The sequence below is a fragment of the Musca autumnalis genome, unplaced genomic scaffold (assembly GCF_047663935.1).
Source record: "Musca autumnalis isolate F117 unplaced genomic scaffold, ASM4766393v1 scaffold_1, whole genome shotgun sequence".
Lineage (NCBI taxonomy): Eukaryota > Metazoa > Arthropoda > Insecta > Diptera > Muscidae > Musca > Musca autumnalis.
Window position 1 is genome coordinate 164378496 of NW_027411644.1, and position 22619 is coordinate 164401114.

Sequence of the window (22619 nt, forward strand, 5' to 3'; positions counted from 1 at the left end):
ACAATGATAAAATAAAACAAAAGAAAAAATTCCAAGCAAAGTATTTTTCAATGTTAAGTTGATTTTTTGCGCCTCAATTACAGAAACAATAGAAAAATTGAAAATTCAATAAAGAAATTAACTTTCTTTTCGCACAAAAAGCTTTCGTTAAACACAAAATTTTCACAATATCCACTTCTACAGTATTTTCTAATTATAAGTTTTTGTTTCGTTTCTTTTGATTCCTCTAATGTTGCCATGTTTATACAAATAATAAGATTTTCGAAATTCACCAAATCGATCGAAATCTGTAGAAGCTAAAACAAAAATGATCGAAATGAAATTACGGAATTGAAACCATTTCGATCGGAATCTGAGACATGCCCGTATGAAAGGAGATATATTTGAGACAAACTTTCTTTTTTTGGACTTTCTACCCCCTAATTTTTCTCCATTTGATCCAAAACTTTTATTCAAGAAATTTTATGGCGATCGCTTAACGTTAGCGGATTTTGATATAGCTTCAATATGCATATTTGGCCGATTTAGGGTATTTTGGGCCCCATATAGCTATATCAAAATCCGATCCGATATTTTTTGTAGAAAGTTTGGTAAAGTTTTTTCATCGATCGGACCATAATTGTGGCATTTAGGGAATTTTGGTGAAAATTGTCCTTTGGTCCCACACAAATTAATATGGAAACAAAGGTCGCTAGGTTGACACGGGTTAACGTTAACCGAACGCCATAAAATTTCATATATAAGGTTGTTGGAACAAATGAAACAAATTTAGGGGGTAGGAAATCCAAAAAATAAATGTTGTTTTTTTATCACTCTAATGTACATACATATAACAGAATTGAATACTTCAAAGAGAGATAAAATTCCACTAAAATATTAATTAGAAAACAATTAAAATTCTTCACACACACACATACGTTACAAGAAAATACAACTGCTGGGTAATTGAAGCCTTGATAATAAAAGCACAAGTACATATCGCACCCTCCATCAATTCTAATGAATATATTGATACAAAAGTAACTGGTGGATTTAAGTTTATCTATATAAAAATCCTTTAATTTAAATATCTGGATTATAGGGTAAATTTTTATTGAGCATTTACTTTATTCAAACCACTTTTACAACAACAACAATTACTGCATAGAATTTCACTCAATACTTTCCATGTTTCATTTTGCTATCGTTTTTGTTGTATTCCCTGTCTATTTGTTTTGATCATCCAGTTTTGACTTAATTGTTCTTCTTTATGGTGAAGTCAGTATCAGTACCAGAGAGTAGCAGGAGGGTGATTGAGTTGTAATCCAAACGCAAATTATGTAAATCAGCTATGTTAAGAGGAATCCTGAAGTAAAGTCAATATAGCATTGTAAATCGTTCTCTAAATGAATCAGCATTTTATTTGATACAAATAGTATCGGAGAATAAAACAAGGTCTATACAGGATTATGTTAAACCTAGTTCCGTAACATTATTACTAAAAGTGTACTTGAATGTGAATAAGGTATGTTTCTTGTCGTCTCCTATCTATAGTCGCACCAATTTAAACGAATCGATCGAGCAAATCCATGATATATAATAGGTTATTTTTTATTGGGGTTAAATTGACTTCGCCGTGGTATCACAGTATCTGTACTGAGTAAACAGTACTGAGCAATCATGTGAGTCGCCATAAAAACAATTTAAACTTCTTTTAGACTTCGGAGAAACCCCCATTTTGTCATAATAATTTACTATTTAAAGGCGAAGATGAATTATCTAATATCCAGAGGATGTAGTTTACGCATGGGTGGTTGTACTTTGAAAATACGAGCTTAATACTACGATGGAAAAACTGTATTATGAAAAACCTAGACATGGATAAGGATTTGATATTGTAGTTAGTATAAAGCTAAAACATCTCCTCTTCCATTTTACACCGCTGGATGATATATCAGAAAACAGATAAAAACATTAATTTCTAACTTATCTACGTCTAAGCGACGGCCAAACCTCTTCTATATTATTGGCTAAGATATCTGCTTTTTGCTCATCGTTATGAACAGTTGCCCTGTTTTGATCTAAAAGATCGCCTATGGGTTCTCTGCATGCCATACCCGCCATTCTTTTAACTTAAGGAAATGTGTTACTATTCACTCTTATATTCTGAAGGTAGGTTTTTTTCTATCTCTTTCATAGAGAGTGATAGAGTCTTCAATGATTTTAGTTACCCTGCGTTTACAAATGCCAGTATTGGCAAGACAATAGCAAAAATACAAACCTTTTTCACAAATATATTTATAAATTTTTAAATATGTATAGAGAAAAGTATGAATGTATTGGTGAAAATGGTTTGTAACGTTGCTATTGTCTTGCCAATACTGTCTGTGTGTAAGATTTCTTATGTCGGCTTTTAAAATGGGTTTTCTGTCTGGATCTCCAGTCCAGTATTCTGGGTCGCCCCGGGTGACGGCAAAGCATCTACTTTTATAGCCAGTCGGTGATGGATGAACAAAAACATGCGGCCAACTTCAGTATACACATTGTGTTTTTTATATTTTTCGGCCGGGATGTGGCGTTCTGGTTGCAGTTATACCAGTTGGCACTAGAGTATGATGTTAGGCCGTTAATTTAAAATTTAATTCAAAAGTCCTTTGAATCAAAATTTTTTATAGCATTATTAATCTCATAATTTCTATAGCCGAGAGATCCGAGATCACGACTTTTGGGGCCGTTATACGAGGGCTGTTCGATAATTCATATTGACCAGGAAAACGCATTCGTGCCAAATTTAAAAGACTTATAGCAAGTTCGAAAATCAACGTGTTCACGTTCGTAAATCGCCATTGTTTTTGGGTACCTCGGCGGCGAGGAGCTACAAACTATAGTTGGTTTTGTTCACTGAAGCGCGAATATTCTTGAATTATTAAAGACAGATGAATAAAATTTGTGATAATAGAAAATTGTTCTTTTTAATAGCGGAGTTCGGAATAATACACTACGCACAGTATGGTGTAGGATATGATATGTTGACTTTTCACTTTATTCGTATATGTACATCTGTATGTACAGTAACACTTTTATAGAAACATGTATAAACATGTGTAAACGAGTACTCTCAGTTCAATGCATACATACATAGTCCGGTCAAAATAGACACGCATAAGTGCATAAAAATCATGTGTTTTTTAGAACAGCTATATCTCAAGAATGGTTCCTTCTAAGAAAAAAATTATAAGGGTCAAACTTGTAGATAATTTTTCTGTCTACAATATTTACTTTAATCACTTTTTGATTAGATCAACCGTTTTCAAAAAATAAATCCGAAAACCTAAAAAACCCTTAAATTTTGACCTTTGACCCCGAATATTTTTTTTTTGGCACACATGGGATCGATGGGGACTTTTAGACGTTGCTTCTAATGTCAAACCCTAGCTCTCCACCAAAGTTCAGCTTTGTGGGAATTTTTGCTATTTCAATGTCTATTTTGACCGGACTAACATATGAGTAATAAAAACATAGTGATAATGAACGCACATAAGCAAAAAAAAAATTACAACAGCTAACCCACATACACAGAACTACTTTTACAAATTGCACAAAATTTCAGATACTTATAGTAATAGTAGACGAGTTGGGAAGGGTTTGCTGATGACTGGTTAAATGTTTTATTACTTCCTTACAAACAACACGTCGACAAACATGAGATTATGGGGATAATTAAAACATTTCATAGTCAATGTATTTTATGAGGATACTCAGGTATATTCATATGTACATATGTATGTACACATTTTGGGATTCCGAATGCATATGAACAAACAAATTTTAGGAAAAATGTAACAAGGTTGTTAATGAGAGTGTGTTAGGGACTTGCGTAAGGTATATGGTTAAAGGGAATTAATACTGAATCAATCCTTGGTATTCCTGTTTTAACTGCACAATCATGTTGCTGTTAAATGCATTTCCTTATAAATGTGTAAATGTCTTCATGTGGTAAACGTTGTTTACTATTTTTATTCTTCAACCCCATTTATGTAAGTTAAACATTTGCAATGACGTGTATTTGATCTAAAAAATCCAAACCAAATTGTTTCCCATATTAGGTATGACAATTATAAATGTAACAACAAATTAATCAATGACTTCTTCTAGAGGCTATTAACATTTCATTAATAATACATTTAACCTAAGGGCGAATTTATATCGATACCACAATGTATTTTCTACTTCTTCTGCTGTTTCCAATATTTATTTGTTTAATCAATTGCTTTTCGTGTTTCTATTCTTAATTATCGGTTACAGCAGCATTTTCCACTGACCTTTGACATGCGACTAATTACCATTTATTTGTTAGTTGTTATTTATATTTGTTTTTGCCTGTTTCCTATAAAACGCTCGATGACTTACCTTTAACGGCGCTTAATTGGTTGCCAACCATTTGTTTCGCTATAAATGCCGCCATTGTTTAAGTGGTTTTTGTTTTCTTCCTCCTTCTTAAGCAGAAAGTTTCAGTTGATGATTGGATACGTTTCGATTATTTGCAATTGAAAAATGATTACAAGTTGGACACTAGGTGTAGATTATTTCGTTGATTATTGATTCTACTACTATTCACTTTAAAAATCTGAAAAGAGAGAAAGAAAATATGAAAATTTTAGATTAAAAAATTGTATTACTAATATTATTCACATTGAGTAATCTCAAAACACATTATAAATAATGGACAAAAGATTTTAATATCTGTCTGCTTTTACACAAGGTCACATGGCTGTACCGACAAATGTTATATGGAAAATTTTATACCCCAATAAACCCTAAATAGCAAATTTCAGCCATGTCGGTGGGATATTGAGGCCACAACATTTAAAATACCGAAAATCGAGAGGTACCTTTCTATGGGGGCTATATGAAGGCGTATACCTCTACCGAAAAATGTCATATAGAAAATTGTATACCCCAAACGAAACATAATACCGAAATACCGAAAATCGGGAGGTTCTGTTCTATGGGGGCTATATGAAGGCGTTGACCTATACCGACAAATTTCATATGGACAGTTTTATATCCGAAATGAAGTCTAAAAACCAAATTTCAGTCATTTCGGTGGAATATTGCGGCCACAACCTTCCAAATACCGAAAATCGGGAGGTACTGTTCTACGGGGGGCTATAACGACAGATTTCATACAGAAAGTTTTATACTCCAAATGAAGTCTAAATACCAAATTTCAGCCATTTCGGTGGAATACTGAGGCCATAACCTTCAAAATACCGAAAATCGGGAGGTACCGTTCTACGGGAGGCTATATGAAGGCGTGGACCTATAACGACAGATTTCATATGGAAAGTTTTATACTCCAAATGAAGACTAAATACCAAATATCAGCCATTTCGGTGCAATATTGAGGCCACAACCTTCAAAATACCGACCATTTGGAGATATCGTTCAATGGGGGCTATACGAAGGCGTGGACCTATACCGAAAATTTTCATATGGAAACTTTCATACCCCAAATGAAGACTAAATACCAAATTTTAGCCATTTCGGTGGAATATTGAGGCCACAACCTTCAAAATACCAAAAATCGGGAGGTACCGTTCTATGGTGGCTATATAAAGGCGTCGATCTCTACCGACAAATTTCATATGGAAAGTTTTGTAACCCAAATGAAGTCTAATATACCAGCCATGTCGGTGGGATATTGAGGCCACAACGTTCAAAATACCGAAAATCGGGAAGTACCGTTCTATGGGGGCTATATCAAAACATGGACCGATATAGCCCATTTGCAATACCAAATATACTAAGAGGAAAATAAACTTCTGTACCAAAATCGGTCTTTACAAGTTTTATATTAATACAGCCCACACCACTATAGTGAGAACTATTGTAAATTGATTCTTCCAGATGCACCAAATTAATTTTTAGCAGAGTTGAAAAGAACATCAAAGGACAAGGATAATCACACTCAATTCTGATCATATGGAAACAATATTTTGAATTTTATTATATCTTTAGGCTTTTCCCAAACGACACTTTGATACAACAAAAATGTGCCTCGTCGCAATGATGGTTTTAGACCAAAAGTATGTTTGGACGAAATCCGTTTCGTACAATTTGGAGTCAATTTATATATGTCTGTCCCTTTAACTCTCAACCGATTTTGTCAACAATTTTGGCGTCATATTTTGTCCAAATCTAGATCAACTTCGAGGATGGGCTATATGGGCATTCCTTCCAGACGTATAAGGTTCTAATATAGACAATGGACCTATATAGTCTATATTCCGCCTACGAACGCAGAGAAAAAATATTTTTCGCTTTTGTTGGAACAACAATATCTATTTTTGTTCCAACAATTCATTTGTTTTGTTCAAGCATTGCAATTGCAAACAAAAACAACTTCCTCAATATTGTAAAAATCATTGACAATACCTATGGTAGGAACTATCATTATGTAGAATTTTTACAAAAACTATTGTCAGCCCAGGAAACCTGTTACTGAAATTTTTGGTTTGATCGTATATAATTCTCGTATACACTTTCCACATAACTTTGGTGCAAATGTCATGTATAATATTATGAGCATTGACAAACACTACACATGACAGTTTTTTCCAGCTAGACCTGGGAACAAATTGAATGAAGAAGCATAACTACTCAATTCCGCTCATCCTCTAATATGAAAAGAAAACACAAACTATGACCAAAAACACTTCTCTGATTGTGGTGTAACTCAACTATCAAAACACAAAAAGAATGAGGAAGAAGAAACAAACAAAAACAAGAATCTCATGGAGTACATACACAAAAAAGAACAAAGATAAGAGGAACTCATACAACAAAACTCACCAAAATTGTTTTCACCACGGCATCGAATACCGAAAGAAGAGAATAAAATTGTCGAAGAAAGGAGATTAATATTATACAGCAGACAAAAACTATTGATGGATATGACAACAGCTATTGTTGGATATGACAAGAACAAATATTGTAATTAACAAAAACGATTGTTGGACTCACAATACTGTATGCTGAATCTAATAATATCTTAACAATACATCTTTTGCTCTTTGAATATTGTTGGGTCAATCATATTTTTTTCTCTGCGTGCGGGTACAACATGCACAATATTTCGACAATTTTGGCAGAAGTGCAGCTTATGCACATGTTTAAGATAGCTTTGAAAATTTCAAGGCCCCTACTACGACGGTACAATTTATTTCTATCACTTGGTATCTGTACCTAATTTATCCACCCTATGTAGATAATCTAAAGTTTATGCTATGTCGAATGCCTATCATAATAAAAGACAAATTCTTCAAAATCAGCCTTGGAAGAACCCAAAAAGAGATCGAAAAGAACAAATACATTTTCTCCTTTCTGAGAACATCTAGAGATACCATAACATTACGATTTTTCTACGGGTATTTGTGATGAAGTGGCCACATATAGCTGCATATAAACGTAATAAACTTATATCTCAGCGAAAAAGTATGCCGACAGAAATGTACCCTTAGCATATGATTGCATAGAATAACAACTATTATCGATTTTTATTAATCACACATATTGGCCTTCTGTCGCATATTTCGGATTTCGACCTATTGTGATCTAATATATACATTTACATACATAGAAAAAGCATTCAATGTTGTGTTGTTTGATTGCTTAATATTTATCGTTTAACTATGCCGAAGTCGTTGTAAAACCGATGCCTGGTTCATACGACGTCGATATTAAGGCTTATTCTCTCAAACACACCAAGCACTGCTTTGACTGCTTGCACAAACACCAAGCCTTCGGAACCATACACTAGCTATCGAAGGCTGCTTTGTAATCGAGAAAAATATGGTGGATATCGATCTGCATCTCTTGGTACTCAAGATTTGCCACAATATAAATATCTGATCAGTGGTACATTTGTCAGTTTTAAAGCCGTATTGGTATGACCCATGTTTTTCATTGACAGCAGACTTATGCCCCTCTAATTTGAGCACACAATATTATCTCCTTTCTTGTGTCCGGGACATAGGATGCTCAAATTCCAATCATCGATTATGTGTTCTTATTGTCAGATGGTGCTAACTAGCTGATGCATACACCTTATCAGCGTATCGACTCCGGTCTTGAACAGTTCAGCTGGCAAGTCATCGACTCCTGATGCCTTATTATTCTTCAGCCGGTTTATTGCTCTCCTAATCTCATCTTGGCCGGGCGGTATGCCTCGGTATAATGTTGTGGCCACAGCAATACTCCGAAATGGCTGAAAATTGGTATTTAGTCTTGTTGGACCGAAATTCGTCGGTATAGGTCCACGTTTCGATATAGCCTCCAACGAACGGTATCTCCAGATTTTCGCAATTTTAAAGGTTGTGACGTCAATATCCCAGCGAAAGACTGAAATTTGTTATTTAGTCTGCCATGGAGTTATAAAATATTCCAGAAGAAAATTATCAGTAGAGGTCCGCGGGTTTCTATATCCCCATAGAAGCGTACATTTTGATTTTCGGTATTTTGAAGGTTTTACCGAAATATCGAAGGTTTTATCGAAATTTGGTATTTAGTCTTATTAGAGTCTAAAAACTTTCCGCCAGAAATTTGTAGGTATAGATCTACGTTTTGATATAGCCGCCATGGAACGGTACCCCTCGAATTTCCGTATTCTGAAGGTTAGCCACATTGTTTTGCCGAACTTGCTGAAATATGGTATTTAGTATTCTTTATAAACGAAAGGAAACTAATTGTTCCATTTAACTTCAATCCAACTATAGGTGGAGGATATAACAAGTTCGGCCTGGCCGCACTTAACGCCGTTCTTACATGTTTAATTTTGGAAAAATTCTAATTTTTTGGAAAAAAAAAATTAAAAAATTTTTTACAATTTGTTTTTAATTTTTTTTATTTTTATGGTTTTTATTGGTTTTTGACCTTTTCTAATGGATTGGAACATATGAAAATCTCAAAAACACTCATATTATAATGCAAAATGTGAAAATAAAACTCAAAATTTTAACTTTCACCTTAAATTCCTATGCAACTACTAGACCGAATTTGACTGTTTTTAGGCATCGGAAGGCTGATTGTGTTATCTGTCGAACAAAAAAGATATCATGAATATATTTCTATCCCTTCAAAAGCTACAGAGTTTTGGCCAGGAAAAACGATTTTGAAGCACTGTGCACCGTTCTTACTTATTGTCGTTCTTACGGACGAAGCCAGGGCACATGTTAGCTCACTACCCTTAAAGGGTGTTAAAGGCTGTTTCATGCCCGTGTCCCACCACGGGGAGGACAGAGTGACCAAGAAAAGTCCTAGACTTTGCCATGTTAAAACTGGTCAGGGTCGGTGTCTTTCACCCCCTACGTCACGTTATATGTATATAAAAATATCAGTATATGAAAGTACTTCTATTACGTTGGCTAGGTCAGGTTATAAGAGTAGATACTAATAATATCTGTTTATTAAGAAAACGCTTCTGATGATGGCTCTATCAGAAGGGGACAGACAAAACTTTTATGAAAAGGCCAAACTTAGATTTAGAATGGAACAATTTGCAAACTACTGAAATGCTTAAATATCCACTTCAGGACCCACCAGAGGAAATTCGAACATTAGGGCTTTATCCAAAAAATACCACTGCAGTATCATGTGCGGAATATTGTCCTCATAAAGAAAACGCATGTTTTAGTTCGATTCTGAGAAAAAAGTTTCCGCACAGGCTGCGATTACTAAAGCCCTTTTGATATTTTTCTATTTAAAAATTTAAATTTTGTTTGGATAAATGTTTATAGAAAAAAAAACAAATACGATTCTCACAGGCAAAGTCATTGAAAACAGTCTGTAACTTTCGCGAAATAGTTGCAAATTACCACATATTCTCTTGTCGAATAGCTACAATAAATATTAACATAAAATTCGCGACTTTATAAAGAAAAACAAAAGCTTGCAATATTGTCAAAGGTGCATTAAATCCTTTTAAATATGAAATTAAATTTGATAACAAATTGGTCCAAAATGGTTTGATATTGATTTTTATTTAGATTAAAACTAGCGTATATGTCATTATAACAAATAAAATTAATAATGCATTAGTGAACTTTAATGCATTTGGTGCGGAAACTTTTTTTGCGATAGAGAAAAAATGACACCGTATTTCATAGTAGTTTTTCATGCTCTACATGGCTATGCGGCGGTATTTTCGATATTTGCAAAAATTGCAAAAAGTTATAGCCCTAACGAACATTATCACGAAGGTAAGAAATTAAAATTTCTATTCAATTGTTCTGTAGGAATAGTATTGAAATTAAACAACTAAGAAAAGCGTTAAGTTCGCCGGGCCGAACTTTTTATACCCTCCACCTCGAACTATATTGAAGTGAATAGGAACAATTAGTTTAATTTCATTTATGAAAGTACTAAACTCTTCCTTTTATTGCAGGAGTAGTACATATATCTCAACTGATAATACTCTCTTCAAAACAGCTCATATAGGGCGACATTTTTGTTCTTTCCAAAACATGGACCAATATTTACAATTTTCCGAATTGAGCAAAATACATAAAATTGGCAATACCGACTAGACCTAAACCTGGATATTCTCGATTTGAATAGGTAACAATATCGGGGGCACAGTCTATGGAGGCTGTATAAAACTTTGACCTGTACCGATAAAGTTCTGTAGGAAAGTTTCGTAACTCCAGCGAAGACTAAATACCAAATTTCAGTTATTCCCCTTGAATAATGTGACTAAAACTTTCAAAATACCAAAAATTGGGAGGGACCGACCTTTCTATGGGGGCTACATAAAAACATGGAACAATACCGGAAAATTTCACGTGGAAAGTTTTATACCACAAACGGAGACTAAATATTAAATTCCATCCGTTTCGATGGGATATTGATGACACAACCTTAAAATACCGAAAATCGGAAAGTACACTTCTATGGGGTTATTTGAAGAAAGGGGCTTATATTGATAATTCTCTTCTACAATATTTTATACACCCATGGCAATTCAAATACTAAATTTCAGTCATATCGGTGGTATATTGAGGCCACAACTTTCAAAATACCGTAAATCGGAAGGTACGGTCTTAAGGGGGTATTTGAGGACGTCGACCTATACCGGCACATTTCGGCTGGAATGTTTCATACCTCTATCAAGAACTTACTACCAAATATCAGGTATTTTGGTGGAGAACGAGCTATATGTAGAAAATCGGGAGGTACCGTTCTATGGAGCTATATGAAGACATGGACCTATACCGACAAACTTCAGGTGGAAAGTTTAATACCCTCAACTAAGACTAAGTACTATCTTGCAGCCATTTCCGTGTTGTAATGAGGCTAAAACCTTCAATATACCGAAAAATGGGATATACCGTTCTATGGGAGTACCCCCAAAAACATGCACGTATGCCGACAAATTTCTGAGGGACATTTTTGTAGCCTGGAAAAAGACTTCTTCTTTATTTACTCATCCGTTATTCGGATATTGGTGATCGTACAATAATATTTCAATGATATGATATTAAGTATATATTTATAATTATTTGTTGTTACACAATGATGTTCAGCTCCCTGTTCTTAGCGGCTTGTAAAAGAGAGTATTCATCATTATAGTCAGTCCATGTCTGGATATTTTTGAGCCAGGTTGTTTGTTTTCTACCTTTTCCGCGCTTTCCGTCGATTTTTGCCTTAAGGATTGTTTGTAGAATCTTGTATTTGTTATTTCTAAGTATGTGTCCAAGGTATGAGACTTTACGCTTTTTTATTGTTGAGATTAGCTGTCGGTTCACATTCATCCTTCTAAGTACTTCGTCATTTGATATTTTTGAAGTCCATGGTATTTTCAGTACTCGTCGGAATGTCCACATTTCAAAAGCTGCCAATTTTCTTTCATCGGACATTTTAAGTGTCCAGACTTCGGAAGCATATAAAAGGACTGACCAAACATAGCACTTGATAAATCTTATTTTTGTTGTCACATTTATGTCGTGACTTGTTAATACTTTTTTGTGTTTAAAAAAGGCATCTCTCGCTATTTCTATTCGGCTGTTAATTTCTTTTGAGTAGTCCCAACGGTCATTTATTAGTACTCCCAGATATTTAAATGTGTGTACCCTCTCGATTTCGGTTTCCTTTATAGTAAGCTTCACGTTGCGATGGTCGTTTTTTCTGCTTACGATCATGTATTTAGTTTTTTTTCATATTAATTTTTAACCCATACTTTTCACTTGTGAGTGCCAATTTTTCTATAAGTTTCTGTAGACCTGATATGCTCTCAGCCAATAGTGTGGTGTCGTCTGCATATCTTATATTATTCACAATATGCCCATTTATTTTTATTCCAATATTTCCTCCATCTAGCGTTTCTTGAAATATTTTTTCCGAGTACACGTTGAATAGTAATGGGGACAGTATGCATCCCTGTCTAACTCCTTTTGAAATAATAATTTCTTCACTTTGTTCACCATTGACGTCGATTCGTGCTTTTTGGTTCCAATACAAATTTTTAATACATCGTAATTCTTTTCCTTGTACTCCGATAGATGTCAAAATGTCCATTAATTTATCATGGTTAACCGTATCGAAGGCTTTCTCATAATCGATGAAGCAGATGAAAACATCTTTTTGGGCTTCTCTGAATTTCTGGACTAAGATTTGTAAACAGAATAGAGCTTCTCGGGTACCCATCCCTTCCTTAAACCCAAACTGCGTTTTTCCCATAGCATATTCGCACTTGCTATATATTCTTTGATTAATTATTTTTAGAAATACTTTCAGTACGTGACTCATTAAAATTACTAATCTGAATTCACAACATCGTTTTGCATTGTTTTTCTTGGGAATGGCTATGAAAGTAGATTTGAGCCAATCTTCTGGATATTGTCCAGTGTCGTATACGTGGTTGAAAAGGGTGATGAGGAGTTCTTTGTTGCTGGAATCTATTAGTTTTAAGACTTCAGAGGGTATTTCATCTGGTCCTGTGACTTTTTTATCTTTTAGAGTTTGTACGGCGCGTTCTACTTCTAATCTTGTTATTGATGATCCAACTAGATAATTGCTTATATTATTCTCAAGAGGTGCTCGCTGCTCATCCGTGAAAAGTTTTTCTATATAATCTTTCCATATAGTCTTTCTTCCCTCCACATCAAACACTGCTTCATTATTATCATTAAATATAATTGCACTTGTCTTTCTTCCATACGTCCCCGCAGATTCCTTTATCTTTTTATGTAGGTTAAAGTCGTCATGTATGGACTGTAGAAATTCAATTTCTTGACATTTTCTATTTAGTTGGTCATTTTTTGCTGCGCGGATTGCGGATCTTATTTCTTTGTTTATTTCCCAGTACCTTTCATAATTTTTATTTTTATGTATACTTCTTTCTTCCCGAAGTTCTCGAATTTCGTCTGTTATCCAGTCTTCAGTTCTTGCCATTGATCGGTTTCCTAGGATGTTGCAGTTCGTTTTTTATGGTAGGATCGCTAAGTTTTCCGATATCGATTTTTGGCTGGGATTTCTTTTTCCGTATAAGCGCGAGTTTGAGGCGCAGTTTTGAGACCAATAGATTGTGGTCTGTTGGAACATCTGCACCCGGATTTGTTGTACACTTGGAAACACAGGAGTTATATCTTTTGTTTATCAATATATAGTCTATTTGATTTCTTACTATATGTCCATGGTTGTCTTGCGGTGATTTCCATGTGTATAATCTCCGGGGGTGTAGACGATAAAATGTGTTCATGACATTCATATTATTTTCTTGGCAGAATTGGATAAGTCGGTCACCTCTTTCGTTTCGGTCTCCAAGACCATATTTCCCAGTGATGTCTTTAACTTCATCGTTACCAACCTTCGCATTAAAATCACCTAGTATAATATTTATTTCATGACTTTTTGTCATTCTTAATAGTTGCGAAATGTTGTTATAGAATTCCTCGATGTCATTGGCATTTGCATCGCATGTGGGAGCATAAATTTGGATTATGTTGATGTTTATTGGTTTTGCCATTATTTTGAGTAGGATGACTCTATCTGACAGTGGAACATACCCAGTTACGCATGAAGCTATGTGGTTTTTTACAATGATACACACTCCATTTCTATGAAGGCCGCGCTTATTTCCTGAGTGGTAAACAGTGACATTTTCTGATCTAAAGTCACAACTGTCCTTCCACCATGTTTCGCTAACACCTAATATGTCTATTTTAAGACGATTCATTTCACTGATGGTGTTGTTCAGTTTTCCAGTTTCATAAAGACTTCGGACATTCCATGTCCCAATTGTTAATTTTTGTTTGGTTTTACCTCCGGGGATTCTTAGCACCCTCTCTTGGCCGGAGACTGAGGGCCGTGTATTTTGCGTTGTATTGTTCATGTTGTACGATTTTCAAGCGATGCTACTTCAGTGGTTTCCCGTTGCCTTCTGAAGGGTTTATAGTTTTCCGTCTACATATTCAGCCGCTCCAATGGAGTACAGACGCTGTTTGCTGCCGCCGAATCTCGATCAGACGCTGCCTTTTTCCTTTTATTTTTGGTTCGCCCCACATATTTTATTTTTGCTGTACCCGTCATATCTGATGAGCTTTCCCCTATCCACCACCTGGGGAGACGTCCGGTGGGAGAAAAAAGAAAAAACTCCGCACGGAGGAAAAAGACTAAATACCAAATTTCAGCTACTTCCGTGGAATAATGAGGCTAAAACCTTCAAATCGGGCGATGCCGTTCTATGGGAGCTATATGAAGACGTTGACCTATACCGACTAATTTCAGTTGCAAAGTTTTATACCCAAAACGAAGACTATGTACCAAATTTTAGCCATTTCGGTGTTATAATGAGGCTAAACCCTTCAAAACTGGTAGTATAGTATAGCTAAAACCTTCAAAAATACCGAAAATTGGGAGATATCGTCCTATGGGGACTAAATGAGGGGGTGTGACCTATACCGACGAATTTCATATGGAATTTTTTAACCCCAAGTGATGACTAACCATCAAATTTCAGCCATTTCGGTTAAATATTAAGACCACAACCTTCAAAATACCGAAAATTGGGAGGTACCGTTCTATGGGGGCTATATGAAGGCGTAGACCTATACCGACAAATTTCATATGGAATGGTTTGTACCACAAATGAAGACTAACCACCAAATTTCGGTCGAATAATGAGGTCACAGCCTTCAAAATACCGAAAATCGCGAGGTACCGTCCCAACGAAGACTAAATACCAAATTTCAGTCATTTCGGTGTGATAATGCGGCTAAAACCTTCAAAATACCGAAAATCGGGAAATATCGTCCTATTAGGGCTATATCAAAACGTGGACCTATATAAACATTTTTTGGTAGAAATGATTTAGCCTCTGGAAACACAAAATATAAAGTTTCAACCTACTCTCTGGTCAAATGGGACCAATACATTCAAAATATCTTAAAGTGACGCGTACTATGGGGCGTTATATGGGGGCTATATCAAAACGTATATCTATATAAGCAAACTTTGGTAAAAATGTTTTTAAGGCTCTGGAGACATATAATGCCAAACTACAACCAACTCGGTGGTCAAATGGGACAAATATCTTAAAACTTCCATGAAACGACGACGCGTCACTCGTCACTTTGTATGGGCGCTATACGAAATCGTGGACCTACACAGCCCACTTTCAATACCAAAAGTCTTACGTACATATAATAGATTTTACTAAAATTTCATCCGCCTACTTCAATTAGTTCGGACGCTAGAGTGAATTACACAGACGGACAGACGGACAGACGGACGGACATGGCTATATCGATGTAGAAGTCCACGCTGATCAAGAATATATATAGTTTGTGGGGTCTACAATGATTATTTCGAGTAGTTACACACGGAATGACAAATTTAATACACCCCCCATCTTATGGTGCAGGGTATAAAATCTGGTTTATATTGATGAGTACTAACAAGTGCACGTGGTTATTAATTGCGAAACAAAAACAGAAAGATATGCTAGGCTACATACTGGCGATAGCCGAGAGAGAATTTTTGTTAAATAAAATTATGCTGTGGAAGATGGTACATTTTGGTAAAAAACCAACAAACCTTTTTATAATGTTGTCTATAAAATATGATGATGCTATAGACAATTCGTTGTGTATACAACTTTTTTCCGCAAAACCATAACCTACATTAAGTAAAAGGCACATCTGTATTTTATAACCCACTATTTTCATATTTATTTTATTATGGTACGTTCGAAAAAAAAACGTAATGTAATGTAATGCAATATCCATTAAGAAAGAAAGGGTTTCTTTTTGCTCAAATATGGCAAAAATTAAACAACAAAACTTAGCCACACTCACGCATACAATTTTATACCTAGTGCTTTATTTTTTGTGGTACATAAGTATGCGGGCAGAGATTGTGTGTAAGTGCGTATGTATTATGTGTGTGTGTGCGCTTGTGTTGTTGTGGGAGAGCAAGAAGAAAAAGCAAAACTACCCCATTTATGGTAAAACAGGACTTTGACTTTTCCTTCCTTTACGTTTACTGCCATGCTCTCAGCTACATTATGTGTGTTACGTGAAAATCGCTTCATGCGGTTATCCACGTGCCATAATGTTTATGCATGCTTTAATGAAAGAAGAAGAAAACGCCACATTTTATTAAGCAAAAGAAAGAGAAGATCTTTAAAGAGGGAGTGTGAAGGTAAAGCAAAAATCAGCTGTTTCAGCTGTCATTCAAAACAGACAAGTTTTAACATTTTAATTCACAAGATTTGCGGCAACTTTTTTCTGGCAATTTATGATCCCTTTCGAAGTTAAGAAGAATTTATAGGTGATTGTTTACTTTTTGCAATTTCTTGACTTTAAGCTTAAATATTTTATGAAGTTGGCCATAATTTCAGAATATATTGAATTATTTAAAACCCCATTTGGGGGTTTTTATATTGCCACAGGGGAGAGCAACGCTAAGGATGGAATATAGTAACTCCTTCTTGAGTTGAGGTTGTTTTTTTGTTTGTTTCCTTTGCATTCACATTCATGTTTACGTCACTGCCTGCCTTTGCAATTCACACAGACGACATGCTTATTTATTTACGAAGTTGTGTCTTGAACATCATCCATTCGAGTTTTAGTTAAAATTATAACAAAAAGAAATGTAGATTTTATTTGTTGTAAACTTAACGTGGGTGGTAGGATGGAGCATGGGTTTCTCGGTTAATTCCCCATTATTTATTAACACTTGCCAGCCGTCTCTTTAACAATTCCAATTTAACTGTAAACTTTAATACAAATACAAAACACAATTTGTTTGCAGAAACTCACATAAATTCACATAAAATTAGTTGTGGCTATACGGTTTCGGTGGTTTTGGACTTTAAGCGTTTTATTTTCACTATAAATTTTCTTGTTTTCTTTTTTGTTTAAGCGGTCCAGCAAGCGAATATCACACCAATTCTGGCTTTACTATGTGTATGTGCTTCTTTATTCTTTTCACAATTGTTACGATTTTGGTTTCGGAATGCCACCAAGAGCGTAATCCTATACGTTATGCAATATTACTTAAAACTGGTGGCACTAAAGCTTGCTGCTGCTTCCACGCTGTCTAGCAGAATACTAACTGTGTCAGTGTATGACTCTTCTGACCTTCTTTCGTTGCTACAGTTCTATTGCTGCTGCTGCTGCGACCGACAGTTGTTTGCTGTTGGCTCTGCTGCCGCTTTTATGGTTATTTTTGTTGTTCTCCTTTTTTCTGGCTTTGTTTCCTTTTCGCCACCGCACCGCACACTCTCACACACACATTTCTTACGCTCAATGGCAGCCTTCCATATATAAAATGTATCAACAACAACAAACAAAAAGAGATTCTATTCTCTTACCCTTATTTTTTTCGGCAAGTTCCTTTTTACATCTATGAACAAACGAACGAACAGACAGACAGACACACACACATGTCGGTGAGTGTGTTTGTACAAGTGTATGTCACACTCACAAAAATACGCTCATAGCAATTTGTAACAGTGTTTCAGAGTATTTTTCTTCTATTGTGGAAAAATTTGGGGGTGGTGGGGAATTTTGTGTGCTTTTGAGAAAAACACAACACAAACACCGCTACCATTGCCGACAACACTACCGTTAGAGGGTGTCATGGAATTGGGGTTTTCTTATGCCATTCTCTCTTTTGTCATTTCCTTTCGTCCGCAAGCGGAGGGGGTTGTATGTTACAATACCAAATTCGATATTTTGTTTTTGTCTTTCATTCAATTTTGGCCAAATTGTAACGTTGAGAAAAAAGCAGACCATGCTAATCGTAAATGTAGTAGAAATGACAAAAACCAAACCAAGAGAACAACAACAAAATGCAAAGAACGAAAGAAAACTTTATTTTATTTGTTGTAAAATGTATCATGTGAGCGGCATGTTGTTGTTGTGCATTATGTTTACCCAAAAACCCCCATTTCAGACATTAGCACCAATAACATTGGACATGATTACATCAAATTCGGAATATTTTTTTGTTTGTTGTGCCCGACAAAAATACATTTAATTCCATTTAGATTTAGGCAATGTTTGAAGGCTATTGAAAATAAATGTATTTTGCTGAAAAGAAAAACACATTTGCTAAACACTGCAGGATATTGTAAAGATGCAAGGACCAAAAACAAAATAAGTAGCGGTGATTTAATAATAAACCAATTTTGTACTTTGTAAATATTGACACACAAGAAAAGAACAAAACCCTGAGTTAGGACTTTGCCAACTTAAAAATGGTCAAATGTTGTTGAATTGCAACCAAATAGATTGAACATGTAACTAAGATTGAACAAGTAAAAAAGCTGGGCCGAATTTTTTACACCATCTACCATGAAATATTCTGAACTAAAGTCCACAATTTGTGGTGGGGAAGTTTTCTGATCACTTCAAGATACCTCGAATCGGGGCACTAGATGGCAGCTCATATTAATACTGGATAATTGTAAACCCATGGCCTACATTTGCAAATTATTCACGAGGTGGGCACTGGTAGGATTAAGTATATGGTCGAATTGACATTACAAAATACAATAAGAAAACATGTAAGAACGGCTTTAAGTTCGACCGTCCCGAAACTGTTATACCCTCCGTCACGATTGGTATTTAAGTAAAATGAAGACGACTTAATGCCAAATTTCAGCGATTTCGGTAAAACAATGTCTTTAACCTTCAAAATACCGAAATTCTGGCGGAAAGTTTTCAGACTCAAAGAAGCCTAAATACCAAGTTGCCTATATTTCGGTAAGATAATGTGGATAAAACCTTCAAAATACCGCAAATTAAGAGGTACGCTTATATAGGGATATAGGAAGACTATACCGATAATTCTCTTTTGGAATATTTTATAACCCCATGGGAGGCTAAATAACATAGGGATATAGGAAGACTATACCGATAATTCTCTTTTGGAATATTTTATAACCCCATGGGAGGCTAAATAACAAATTTCAGTCTTTCGGTGGGATATTGACGTCACAACATTCAGAATTACGAAAATCGGGAGTAAACGTTCTATAGGGCCAACATATAAGCGTGGGCCTATACCGACGAATTTCAGCCATTTCGGTGGGATGTTGTGGCCACAACCTTCAAAATACGGAAAATCGGGATATACCGTTCTATGGGGGCTAAATGCTGGCGTAGACCTGTACCGACAAATTTCTGGGGGAAAATTTTATACCACCAACGAAGAATAAGTACCAAATTTCAGCTATTTCGGTGGAATATTGAGGTCACAACGTTCAATAAAACGTAAATCGTTTCGTAATTCTATGTGGCCTATATGAAGGCGTGGACATATACCTAAAAATTTCATATGGAAAGTTTTATACCCCCAACGAAGACTAAATACCAAATTTTAGCCATTTCGGTGTGATAATGATGCTAAAACCTTCAAAATACCGAAAATCAGGAGGTACTGTTCTATGGAGGCTGTATGAAGGCGTGGACCCATACAAACAAAATTCTGAGGGAAAGTTTTATACCCCCAACGAAGATTAAGTACCAAATTTCAGCCATTTCGGTGTGATAATGAAGCTAAAACCCTCAAAATACCGAAAATCGGGTGGTACCGTTCTATGGGGGCTATATCAAAACGTGGACCGATATAGCCCATTTGCTACACCAAACATCCTAGGAGTAATAGAAACTTCTAAAAAGTTCCATGTCAAAGCTGTCAGATTTGCCCGATGTTGTACCAAAAACGTTACATTCAGTTTTTATTTTTGGCAAATGGCTGTGAAGCGATTGCATTTCAGATGTGTCTCACCTTCGCACGGTGGTCGAAAGCACTGATCTAGCGGCGCGAAATTAATAACTTGCAAACAAATTGAGATACGTCACTGAAATTTTGCACAAACTCAGCTTGTACCTGTGGGTAATAATGGGCCAAATATGAACAACATCGGCTAATGTTTTGGTTTGGCCCCCACATAACGGTACCTTCCGATTTTCGGTATTTTGAGAATTTAAGCCACAATTTCGTGGCAAATTAGCTATAATTTGGTACTTAGGTTTCCTAGTAGTCACAAAATATTTCCATTAAAAATTATGGACATAGGTTCACGTTTTGATATAGCCCCCCATGTAACCGTACCTCCCAATTTAAGGTATTTTGAATATCATGACCACATTTTGAAACCAACTTGGCTGTAATTTTGCATTCCGTGTTCTCATTGCGTATAAAATCTTCTTACAAAACATTTTCAATACGGATTTATGTTTCGATGTAGCCCCTTTTATGGTACCCCCGATTCGGTGAATTTTTACTTCTTATCCCATATTTAATAACATATTTAGCTATAATATGGTATTATAGTGTCTCCGGGGGTAGAACTCCCCCTTGCAAACATTTTTCAATATAGGTCCATATTTTGATTTACCTCCCATACAAGTGCCCAGCTAAATTTGTATGAATTTCATGCAAAATCCCTTATTTAAAAAGTGCAGTCATCAAAAGATTTGCAAATATTTGCAGCCCAAATGTGATTATTCCGTATCGAGAGAGCCCAATTTCATTCCCCAAAAAATAATCGAACCCAAGTTCGGCCAAGTTTACAAGATGCACTCTTTGAAACATGCGCGTACAACCCATAAAAACACTAAAAAATTATTTTTTTTTTCAAAATTTATTGCTATATAACTAAGTACCTCCAGGCCCAAACTGTTTTTTAAAATTTAAATCACACCCTCTGCTATTATTTAAAAAAGAATCTTGTCCAGTTTCATTACGAATTTATTTAGCTTTAAACAAATATGAAAATAACTTTTTCGCTACAATTTTTTAAAATCTGATGCAACAAAAACTCTTGCATTTGATAGTGAATAACTGAGTGAATATTTACAACAACAAAAATGAAAAAACAAAATCTTTGTCTGCAAAGTGTCTGTAATTGATACAATGGAAAATATTTCGCAATTTTATAGTTCGATTTTTTGACTTTCGCGCCGCTAGATCAGTGGTTTCGACCAGTGTGCTTCGGTTCGGTAATATATTCAGATGAATCCAAGGTGGGAAAAGGCACTGCCCAAAATCAACTTGTCTAACACTCATATAAGCCTAAACATAGCTGTAGCTTTTTTTTAAGCAGAGATTCTTGGTATCAGAAAAGCAGCAGGGTTGGTTAGGGAACTTGAAAACAGTCTCTCAAGATCCGTAACTATATATCAATAGACAGGCTGTTCAAAAGGCTTTCAAGCCATAGACTATAATATCGCGAAATATCCTTGACTAGCAAAGTGCCCGCTACTTCGTATGCGTTAAATATACAAAACAAATAAACAATATATAATATAGAATGGTGGAAACATTTTGTGTACTAATACGTACCACTTTAGTTCGATTTTCGTCACGCCTACACATCAAGAGCAATCCAAATTTTTTGAGATATTTTAGTTGAGGTTCTCAGCGCAAATACGGCCTAACCCAACAACCGCCATCCTCATTTCCAGCTCTATCTGTTCCCCCAAAACCAATTATAGAACTATTCAGTACTTTACATGTAAATACATAAATGTAGTACTTTTTGTAAGCATAAGTACGCATTTCCAAACCTAAGTACGCATTTCCAAAACTAACCCCAACAGTACTTCCATATCTCAATCCTACACTCCTACAGTAATCTTAATTCCAAATTTCTTGATTCCAACTCTATCCGTTCGCTCAAATCCAAATTGTACCAAATTTAGTACAATTTAGTACTTTTCCTACCCATAACTAAAAATTTCCAAAATTTCATCAATCCTACAATTCAACAGGTATTTTAATTCCAAATTTGAGGATGGCAGCTACATCAGATCACCGAAATCCAAATTGTACCAAATTTAGTACCATTTAGTACTTTTCATACCCATAAGTACAAATTTGCATAACTACCTCAGTGCTTTGTTCAAACAATAAGCTTAATTCCGAATTTCAGGATTCCAGATATATACGATAACTCAATCCTAACTAATCCTTATCAATCCTACACTCCAACAGTACTCCTTATTCCAAATCTCGGGTTTCCAGCTATATCCGTTCACCCAAATGCAAACTGTACCAAATTTGGTACCATTTAGTACTTTCGTACCCATGAGTACGAATTTCTACAACTACCTCAATCCTACACGCCA

The 22619-nt window shown here is 35.4% G+C and overlaps 1 protein-coding gene across 15 annotated transcripts in view; it reads right to left on the reverse strand.

The window, feature by feature from the left end:
• cpx (synaptic transmission protein complexin) overlaps positions 1 to 22619 on the reverse strand; it is a 1026747-nt gene that overhangs the window by 495691 nt on the left and 508437 nt on the right. For 14 of the 15 annotated variants that reach the window (XM_073958837.1, XM_073958849.1, XM_073958845.1 and 11 more), the window contains one exon: positions 4390 to 4606. In XM_073958837.1, the coding sequence (XP_073814938.1) occupies positions 4390 to 4444 (55 nt within the window). In that variant the 5' untranslated portion in view covers positions 4445 to 4606. Of the gene's footprint in view, positions 1 to 4389; positions 4607 to 17297; positions 17595 to 22619 lie in introns of those variants that run through there. The other variant, XM_073958841.1, reaches the window with a different exon arrangement.